General features: G+C 50.0%; 3 protein-coding genes across 3 annotated transcripts; 1 reads left to right on the top strand and 2 right to left on the bottom strand.

Annotated features, from left to right (window-relative positions):
- Nucleotides 1-38: 38 nt before the first annotated feature.
- On the bottom strand, nt 39-2,088 carry BO88DRAFT_371872 (mRNA-binding protein NAB2). The gene is made up of 2 exons (XM_025704219.1): nt 1,418-2,088; nt 39-1,349 (listed from the first exon to the last, which is right to left on the bottom strand). The coding sequence occupies exons 1-2, from the start codon at nt 1,849-1,851 to the stop codon at nt 299-301; spliced, it is 1,485 nt and encodes a 494-aa protein (XP_025559448.1). The 5' UTR covers nt 1,852-2,088; the 3' UTR covers nt 39-298.
- An 839-nt stretch (nt 2,089-2,927) lies between these two features.
- BO88DRAFT_456892 (cytochrome P450) lies at nt 2,928-4,501 on the top strand (the record flags this gene model as incomplete). The annotated part of the gene is made up of 3 exons (XM_025710951.1): nt 2,928-2,949; nt 3,004-3,568; nt 3,646-4,501. 3 exons carry the CDS (start codon nt 2,928-2,930, stop codon nt 4,499-4,501), a joined length of 1,443 nt encoding a protein of 480 aa, XP_025559449.1.
- Nucleotides 4,502-5,717: 1,216 nt separating this feature from the next.
- Nucleotides 5,718-6,889, bottom strand: BO88DRAFT_348107 (glycoside hydrolase family 16 protein; the record flags this gene model as incomplete). The annotated part of the gene is made up of 3 exons (XM_025703401.1): nt 5,718-6,115; nt 6,184-6,738; nt 6,793-6,889. 3 exons carry the CDS (start codon nt 6,887-6,889, stop codon nt 5,718-5,720), a joined length of 1,050 nt encoding a protein of 349 aa, XP_025559450.1.
- Nucleotides 6,890-10,489: the final 3,600 nt, after the last annotated feature.

Here is a 10,489-nt window from a genome sequence, read left to right on the forward strand (position 1 = left end):
CTACGAAGGTCCCCAAAGACAAAACCACTATTACAAGGCTGAAGAGTACTCACTGACTAGGTCGTGCAGAACATAAGTAATCCCATGATATCCAGATTCTATTTACAAAGCCACCGTAAGTATTCTTTACTGCCATTGCCATGACCATAACATAAAGTAGATCGAAATTGAACGCCCTCCCAAGTAAGCACCCGCGCGCACACAAAATAATACATGAGATCTCTCCGGCATCATATGGGGAATTGGACAATGTGGAATCATCAAAAGAAATGTGGTCAGGTTGATCCAACGCTTGAATCTAAGTCGCGATCTCCTGACTCTGAGAACCTTCCCCGGCCGTGTCAGGCTTAATCAACTCTTCTGTACCCTCCTCCTCTGCAACAAACTTCCGTTCGCTCACATGCTCTTTCGAGCCCGGAGTCCACACCTTGTCGGAGAAGGCACCTTTTTGGCCCTCGGCATGCTTGTAAGGGCAGCTCGGGTTAAGGCAAGGTGTGAACTTGCATGGGGTTTGAATGTGAGTAAACTTGCAGCCTTCCTGAGAGCAGTCGGCTCCATTCCGGCAAAGGGGCATGCTGGGATGTTTGAAGTGACAATGAGGGTTGGCGCAGTTGGGGAAGAATCTGCAGAGCTCCTCCGCCTGATGCGCCGACTTGACGGCAGGTGAAGGGTGGCGACCTGTGCACTTGCGGTTCTTACAAGCAGCCCCGTAAGTGCAAATATCCGAAACATCGACCGGAGAACCTTCGGGGGCAGCGGGCGACTGGTGTGCAAACGGGCAGTCCTTCCTGGTACACCGGAGGTTGAATCGACAGACAGTGTTGGTATTGCTTTCATCCTGGGCCCCTTCCTGTCCAGCCTGATCAGGTTTCGTGTCCATGTCAACATCTCCCGACTGTTCGTGGTGGTTGTTATGGCGCTGACCGCGGTGCCGATGGCCATGCTGACGTTCGACTCGATCAAACAAAGACCGGCCATTTTGGGAGCCATTTTGCTGGAACGCCGGGTTGATTGCTGGGGGAACAAAACCGGGCATAATTTGCGCCATCATACGAGCTTGCTCCTCAAGCAGAGACATGAGGTGCATCTGATCCGACTGAGTCATGTTCATCATGTTGCCCATATTCATTCCACCCATCTGACGGCCACCGGGCATTCTGCCACCTCCATTCTGATTGAAACGGCCCTTTCCGTGCTCGCGGCCATGGGAGTTGACCCGTCCACCGCCAGCTTGACCGCGGACTCGATGTAAAGCCGAGTCCCCACGGTCCATCGAGCGATTTATCTGGTTGAGCATTCTACCACGTCCACCACCACGACCATTGCGCATTGCCTTCGGTCCCGTCGGTCTAGAACAAAGAAAACGAGAGGTTAGTTTATATCGCCAACTTGGGTATGGGGAGGAGAGAAGACCCACATCGAGTCGCCTTGGGCTGCATCGCCCATGCTCATATCGGCATCCTGCGCGTTGCCATCAAAGCCGGACATTTGTGTAGGAGCAGATTCTTGATCACCAAATGACGGAATGGCCTGTGCAGATGAAGCCTCGTTGGGTGCCGGGGCACCCCCGCCATTGATCTGTTGGTTGAGAATTTCGACTTGTTCGAAGAGCCATCTCGAGAAATCGAGGGCCTGTGTGTCGCCTTCACCGAGGCCGCCGAGAAGATCATTGGAGAGCTCGCCGGCGATCTGTTCCTGAGTCTTGCCATTCGCCAGCATCAAGATCACATAATCGGTCAGGGCTGAGTCGTCGCCACCGTCGGAGCTCCAACCCATCTCGACCAGCTTCGGCGGAATGACATGACCCAGCGCCTCAGCGAGCGGGGTTCCTGCGGTGACCATTGTAGTCATGATGCAAACGCACGAGTGCTGAAGAGCGACCTAGGAGTGACACAGACGTAGGCGAGGAAATGTAGGAGGGACGGCACGGGGTATCGTAGAACGCCGCGCCACTGAACCCAGAAGGCGCTATTGAGACGATTCGCTAGTTTATATAATAGGATTCCCGGAGCCAAAGATTGTCAAGAATCGGAGGCTATACAGGATGGAGGAAAAGAGTTGAGGGGAGAGGAGGGATGTTTTGGGGAGAGATCTGGTATCCGTCGCAGGAACTTTGCTTTCGCCGATGATGAAAGTCGCGCGCCACATTAGTCACGTGCTAGGTACTGCCGTGGCGCAGCGGCCAACTGGCGAGTCTTGCTGCAAATTGCCCCAGGAAGCAGTGCCGGAGATTTTAGCATCTACCACTTCACCTCAATACTTTTGACATGTGGTGTCATATCACACTTTGCTGTCATTGAGGGTCATAGAGAGTCATATGCTGTTTTTAGATAGGACATGGAAATTTGTACAAGGATCAAGAACCCGACCAATTGAGCCGGATCCACACTCCATACCAGCAGTTCGTTTCAGCTCCATCAGATGCGCCAAATCGCCTTACTCAGCTAGCTAGACTAGCTCTCAAGCTTCACGTTCCTCTTCTCGTTTATCCGATCTGCAACCACCATTCCAATACAGGAACCTCGGGTCAGCTGGCAGTGACGACAATTGATTGCTTAGCAATGCGCGGAGATGGCTGGTCACGAACGAGCGGAGCAATCAAAATGAGAATTTTAATCAAGCGAGCGGGGGTCTTGCAGCATGGATGACATAGTCGAGCTTCTGGCTGAATAGTGCATGACTCGTGTTCACGAGCATAATAATCAAATGAATTCCTGCGCCGTGGCTATTCAACCCTCATCTATACCATAACTCATCCTACTTCCCTCTCGAGGCCTTTGTCCTGGCACCATGCTTGAATATCTTGTTGACCAGGTGAGTCCCATGAAGGCATCCGCGTGCCTCGGGGGATCTTCTTCCTTGCATGTCTCGTCCGTAAGATCCAAGTGTCTTGGGAAATCTCTCGACTGGGCCTGAGGGCTCCACGCATGCGATTCCGGCTGCCATACGGTCTGTAAATACCACCCTTCCACAATAATCCATAGGCTAACTAGATATCCCCAGCCCTCGACAATGTTTACGGCTATGTGATGGCAAACAGGAGATGTGAGGATCTCACTCACTGGCAGAATCTCATGGAGACTGCCCATGGCGCACCAACCATTGATCATGTACAAACCGCTGAACTGGATTTCGGTATTTCAAATCGAGTGATCATCACCAAGGACCCTGAGAACATCAGAGCCCTACTCACCGGCCAATTTGCGGACTATGGCAAAGGAGAGACCTTTCATCACGACTGGAAAGAGTTCTTAGGCGACAGTATCTTCGTCACAGACGGCGAACTATGGTCTCGCTCGCGTCAACTTATTCGGCCCATGTTCACCAGGGGCCGCATCGTGGATACAGAACTCTTCGAGCATCACGTCCAACACCTCATCCCCCTCCTGGCAGGGACCAAGAGCAACAAGGTCGTCGACCTAACTCCCCTGTTCCTCCGATACACCCTAGACGCTGCGACAGCCTATCTCTTCGGCGAAGGCACCAACAGCCTGCAGAATCCAGCCACCAGCTTCGCCGACGCCTTCAGCTACGTACAACACCGACAAGGCGAGATATTTCGCTACGGGTACGTACATTCCCTCAAACCCCCCTCCTGCTATTTTCGTTCCCTCCACCCATCAACTAAACTCACCACCAACCCAGCCCCTTCAACCCCATCCTCTCCCGTACCAGATTCCGCCAAAAGCTCAAGATAATGAACGACTTCATGGCCCCCTTCATCCAACGCGCCCTATCCCTGAGCCCCGAAGAACTCGACAAGTCCCTCTTAAAGCAAGAAACATTCATCCACGCCCTAGCCCGCTTCACCCGAGACCCCCAAGTCATCCGCGACCAACTAACCGCCATCCTACTCGCCGGCCGCGACACAACCGCCACGACTCTCGCATTCTGCTTCTTCGAATTATCCCGCAACCCTTCCGTAGTCAACGCACTCAGATCCGAAATCGCCTCCCGACTAGGTCTAGGCCCATCCGGCCGCAAACCCACATACACGGACCTCAAAGAAATGAAATATCTCACGGCCGTGCTCAACGAAACTATGCGCGTCTATCCCGTTGTTCCATTCAACGTTCGTTACGCACTAAAGAACACGACCCTCCCTAGTGGCGGTGGCCCCGATGGCACCGGACCTGTAGGCGTTCGTGCCAACACTCGCGTGATGTACTCGACCATGATGATGCAGAGGGATCCGGCGCATTACCCGCCCCCTGACAGTAATAAGAATTACTTCGACCCTGGGAAGTGGATCCCCGAGAGATGGATGGGTGATTGGGTGCCGAAACCGTGGTATTTCGTTCCGTTTAATGGTGGGCCTAGGATCTGTCTGGGACAGCAGTTCGCGATGATTGAGATGGGATATACCGTTGTAAGGATCTTGCAGGTCTACGAGTCGTTGAGGGCTGTGCCGCCAGCCGGGAAGGATAAGGTCGAGGATCCGATGTTGAGGTTTGAAATTACTTTGAATCCGGGTTGCGAGTTGAATTGTGTTTTTGAGTGATGTTAGGGCCATGATGCAAGGGAGCGGTGGGGATCGTTGAATGTTACGCCAGTCCGTGTGCTTCTTCGAACCTTTTTCATATTCATTGTAGCTAAATTGATCTGCACATCCCGGACTGCTTCATCGTGATCTAAACCAATTCGATTGTAGGTTAAGATTCTCATCCTTAGCATTGCCATGCTGCAGTGGCTAGCTATAATTTCTTTCCCTCCCATATAGATACGATTATATGAGTGCCACGTGGTTGGGGTGTCGATGTAGCCCATTTGGATATCTACAGTGGGTTCTGTAATTGCTGAGTTCCTTGACCGTCCGTATTCTATTGCGGTAGCGTATCAAATGAAGTTTCGGGACAATATGAGGTAGGTCTGGGGTCGAACGACTTACGAAGTGACCTAGGATATTTGGGAAGTTGACTGCTCCCATGGGGAGAAATACCTTTAGTCAATTGACTAGCTTGATAACGTCTGATCAAACCCTGTTGCTATCGTTCATTCTCTTCTTCTGCCATATATTCAAATCTTCAACATCACGATTAGTATGGGCTACAAGACACATCGATTGTTTTAACAAAAGCAATGTTATTGATTAAGAGCTACCAACGCCAGTTGACATCCAATTAAGCCACAGCACGTGGTACAATTAGCGAGCTCGTCTGACTCGCCTCTTTCGTGATTCAACGCCAAACCTATGCTGTACATAGCTCATGAAGATCTCTATCATAAACAAGGAAGAAGGAAAGGGGCCATTCATTCATATACACTTCGTCGTAATGTCGTGTTATAGTAGTCGTCGTGTCGTATGCATAACTGTCGTCGAGTAGCGTGCTGGTAATGTATAGACCTGATCATTTTTCAACGGTCGTTGCGCAGCGTATCACAGCATGATAAATGTGCTAATAAGCACACACATCACACATATGCCAATGTGAGTCCTATCTGGTCTTCCCGCAGCATTCACATTTGGGGCTGCGTGGTTGGTTGAAGTAGGAGAGAGATGTCTGGTCGTGGTGGAGCTACCAGCATGAGTGGCGGAACTAGTTTGGCCAGCAGCACTTGTCGAGGAAGCAGTCAAACTTGGAGTTCTTGAGCGGGATTTAGAGACGGAGGGGGAGGATGAAGCCGGCCGAGATTGCGAGGAGGCTGATATACACTGGGAGGAAGACTAAAAGCAGTACCGATTTAGCGTGAAATCCTGAAATTTGTATAAAAGGGTGTTAAGGGAAATGCTCACTCACAGAAGCCGCGCTAGGCGGCTGGATTTGTCTAGAACCAGAATATGTCCAGCCAGAAGGCAGCGATGTCGATGTTGCTGTCGCAACCCATGGCCAGACATCTGGAGTCACAAAGCTGGATGTTTCACGATGAGTGCCGCTCCAAGGGATAGGGATACTGGCAACTGTCGACGTCACAGTGGGTGCTGACTGAATTGAGGTCATTGTATCGGCCCCAATGTTTCCATTAACCTGACCTCCGTTGGCGGTGATAGACGTCCAGTCCCCACTCTCATCACCATATGAGTATGACGAGCCGGTCGAATAGTCCGTGACTTTGAGGGACTTCAAGTACATTGTGTAGGGTCCGGCGCTGTAATCGGTCGTGCCTCCAGCCCAATCTAAGACAAACATTAGCATATTGCACACCAGTGGCAAGCACTGCAGGGACATATGGCTAGCAACTCACCGATTGTACCTTGAGGGTTACTGGGATCGCCTCCAGCCCAGATTCCTACTTTGACTACCATGGGGGTCTGGGGGTACTGGTTCGTGTCAGCAGTATCCGGCGTAAGCACTCTGACCGTTGTGCCATCGATCTGCCAGACGATTTGCTTGCTCGTCCAGTCCACAGTATAGGTGTGAAAGTCGTCGTGGTTCCCAGGATCATTATGGGTAGCTCCACGATTGTAACTACTTGTATCTCCTTTTCCAAAGTAGTTGGTTTGCACAAGCTGGTCATTCCCTCCAAGCCATTCCCAGTCGATCTCATCCAAGTCATCGGACTGCAAAACGGCACTGCTCACAATGCCCGTTCCAGGGGCAGCCTTGATCACGTATTCCACGTGCCCAAACATGATGTACCAGTTGGACTGGATCAATGGCGCATCTCCCTGTTGAGCCACGGTGAACTCGGCACCATTGTCACCATAGGTCGGGCTACCGGTTGCAGTAAAGTCGGAGGAACTGCCTTGAGTGAAGTCATAGCTCGCAGATTTCCCCAGTGCGGGATCCGCAGGACATGCTTTAGAAGTATTAGCTGCGCCTGCCTATCGCACGAACGGTTTTGGGCACTTACATTTCTTCAGCGGGTTACAATTGGTGTATGTCTGCGCTGCCACTAAGCTGGCGCTAGAAAGAAGAGCGACTGTCGAGCTAACAAACGGAAGTCTCATGGTGGGAACAATATATCCCGGTGATTCACTCAATTGGGGTCGTCAACTGCAATCAGGGTACAGATTGAGAGGGCGGACAGAGTTCGATAACCAGTGATGTATTTGCGTATCTTTCTGGGTGGAGGAGAGGAAGGGTGAAATTGGGATGAGAGGGATATTAGACAGGAGGATGGACAGGTACTGAGGATCAATACTAAGTAGGTTAATGCAAGACCACTTTGGCCGGCAAAGTCACGGCGCAGGAAGGTGCCGGTGGTGGTAGTGAGGAGTCAAACTCGAGGCAGCCATCATCCACAAGCCAAGAGTAGGGACGCAATCATATTTAAGGCACATTTGAAATTAGTTGCGGAGGAAGGTGCAATTCTCATCGTCCGTGTGGACAGCTCCGACTCCTCGTACTCCATCGAAAGGTCGGACTGATGGTTTTCTTGGTCCAGCCTCCTCGCTTTTGCTGTTGCTCCATCTCGGGCCCGTCATCGCCATTATGCCCGATCGGGCAGTCACCGGGTCGCTCATGGGGCCTCATCACCGCCCCATCCGCCCCGCTGATTGGCTCAGGACTGTCGACCATGACTGTACCTTACGTAGAGGATGCGACCACAAGGAAATGAGTTTGAATAATCTCTCTGTGTGGAGTATGGAATAGGCAAAATTATTATCCCTAAGGAATGGGAAGAACCTATCAGCTCGATAGCAATTCTCTCAAATCTTTGTTTAGTAGCTTTTCCATGTTGTCTGCTCTTGATACAAGATGTAGCAATGAAGGATCTAACATTCTCAGCGGTAGGCGCCGTCCCACTTTCCACCAAAGTACCTTTGCTTACTTGAATAGGCAATAAGCTGTCTACCCGTCAGTCCAAACCACAATACCAGGGCAGGCCATCACTTGACACCTTTCGCATATTAAACGGCAGATAAGTACTCCGTACTCCGTAGTAAACTCTGACATTTCGTCCTCTGCATCATGTCCTCTACAGCCATCGACCGCTCCAAAACAGCGACGGTCGCGCGGGTTAAGGCCCTTTCCAACAATAGCATCAACCGCCACCTGAGTTGGAGTCGATCACCGCCCATCCGCTCCACCCCCAGCCTCCTCTTTTTCCATCAGCACCTATCAGGCTATCGGGACCCTGGTGATCTAGAACCACAACCCAACAATATCTCTTTTTATAAGAAATAGCTCCTGGCTAGTCTATCTCGCATACATCATTCCGCTTTGCTGCAGGATTTTCTCGTGGGCCTCTCTGCCATGTCCGATTCATGCTTACGCTCCACCCGCCACGGGAAGCAGCTTCACGTAGAGCAAAATTCTGCTCTCTATCAATTATCTTACTGTGTTCAGGTGACACAGCCCCTGTCTACCCAAACCTTGTTCACAGATAATCGTAGAACCACCATGGTTAATTGACATGCCCCGCTTAGCCGCTGATATCAGAGCGACGCTGTGGCTTGACGATGGCGAAGTATATGTGTTTTCTGGGGAACCATCGTAGCAAATTGACTTTCAACCATATACAGTATGATCAAATTCCATAGTCTCGAGTGTTAACTACGTTCTCGGACAGTATGACATTGTCGCAACCTAACAAGTAACTGTGCCAAACGAACCCTCTCTTCTGGCGCACCTAGAACAGTCCAGGACATCCAACCGTGGGAACTGTCACTTTACATATGCCCATGTCCATAGTAGGATGTGGAATCGTTCCAGATCAGGCAGAGCCGTTCATAGGCATCAGGTAATCCCTCTTTATTTTGGATACAATACTCGGGAGATGCTTTCTGCTTCATCAGTGACCTGCAGGTGCCATCCGGAATTATTAACCCGACTACGGAGCACTTCCGATCTCCTCATGGAGATGCATCTCTACTGCGCCCTATTATGCGGGTCAACTGTGATGTCTGCATGCTAAAAGTAGTAGTGCTCCAGGTTGGTGCCTTTTTCAATCGGTCCATATAGATATCCGGTCAATGGTAGCATACTTTGTATATATATTCACTACTAAGTCTGAAGACTTGAACTCGTTGCCATTGGCAAAAACCGAGATCCTTAGAATAATAATACCCCGGGATACCAACTAATATATATCTTCAGTATATTACTCAGGCTTCGATACCGTCAAATCAATAGATGGATAGTAGCACCATCCTTGAATACATGGGTAGAAGACTTCAAATAGTCTGGTACACTGCGTGCACCCAACATATATGGCACTACATGTCAACGGATATCCGAGCGTTGTCCAAGAGCAAGAATACTACTATAAGCTGATAATTAGAGCGAAGAATATGGCAGTGGAACTATACATCTTAGCCCCCATTTCGACATTGCTTATTTGTACGACAAAAGCAATTCTGTTGAACAGGTGTTGAGAATCTGCTTTCCACCTTCTAAAAGGGTTACTGGCTAGTGCTGTGTCTTTGGCAATTACCCAGTTCGGTTAACCTTACTGATAGGGGATGTGTCCTTTGTTGTGTACACCTGCAAACCTAAAAAGGTATGAGTGTTGCCGGAACTTACTTACAGTAACCAGTACTAACCCTGTACCGAATCCGTCCAGGTCGATCAACATATATTTAAATTCCTCTTTCCCATCTCATCCACCTTGCACCGCTCCTGAACATGCCTCTTCGTTTTCTACAAGGGGTGAAAGGGTCATGGTAGATAGGAACGTCCTGAAACAAGCAAGTATGTTTCAGAGGGTTCTTGGTTGCACACATATTCGGTTCTCTCGTAACCAGAGTGAAACCGCCATGGCAATAGGAGCTCCCCTTTTTCGCAGAAAAGTGCCCCAAACCATATCGGCTACGCAGAAAACTCGTACCTAAGCGAGCGCTCCGAAACTCCTCAAAGGGAAGGACGGGCGTAAAAGAATAAAAAGTGACGGTGTGGGGTTGAGCCAGTGGGGGCAGTTCAAGGATCAAAGATTTGCTGCATATTCGGAACAATATCCCTAAAGAGCATGGGCCACCAAGCCATTATCTGGGTCCATCATAATCACTAGTAAGGTGTCTTATATTTAGTAAGTACAGAGTATGTCGAGTAGAATGTACAATGCGGCTTTCCAACGACAAGTGACTTGGTAAGATCAGACCGCAAATAAATAGCATCCTGCCTCCGGTACTCCCTAGACTCCTTGCTAAGGGTGCAATGATCTGGCGATCAACGGAACGCCACAATCGCTCATGTGCAGGAGTCCTTGCCCAGGAGTGGGATGACATGAGATCTGATTGGTAGAACATGCCCGGTAGTATTGACCGTAGATACTCCGTTCGCTTATGAAAAAGAAATGAAAAAGAGAATGGGCGTAGACAGCTGAAACTTACTAAGTATCATCAGCTGCTCAAATTCTCAATCATTATTCAACTAATGCCGCTTTAACCGTCAGGATTTGGGATGACTAAAAATTTACCGGACAAGGGCCGTGAAAGTTTTGCCGGGTATCCCGGCTCCCAAAGAGGTGTTGTGTGCTACAGTAGTACTAAGTAGCATCGCAAGCTAGTTGTGATTATCTGCCGTAGTGTATGTATCCTGTTGAAGCACGGACATCCTCATGGACCATGCATGCCCCGGAAACGACCCTTGAAAGCTCCCTAAATGGT

Source organism: Aspergillus vadensis, assembly GCF_003184925.1.
Source record: "Aspergillus vadensis CBS 113365 unplaced genomic scaffold BO88scaffold_24, whole genome shotgun sequence".
NCBI classification, from domain to species: domain Eukaryota; kingdom Fungi; phylum Ascomycota; class Eurotiomycetes; order Eurotiales; family Aspergillaceae; genus Aspergillus; species Aspergillus vadensis.

Excerpts from the sequence above, each read along its gene's own strand:
- BO88DRAFT_371872 (XM_025704219.1), bottom strand. The coding sequence starts at position 1,851 with ATGACTACAATGGTCACCGCAGGAACCCCGCTCGCTGAGGCGCTGGGT. Across the intron at positions 1,350-1,417 it reads GCAGCCCAAGGCGACTCGAT|ACCGACGGGACCGAAGGCAA; the intron begins GTGGGTCTTCTC and ends TCTTTGTTCTAG.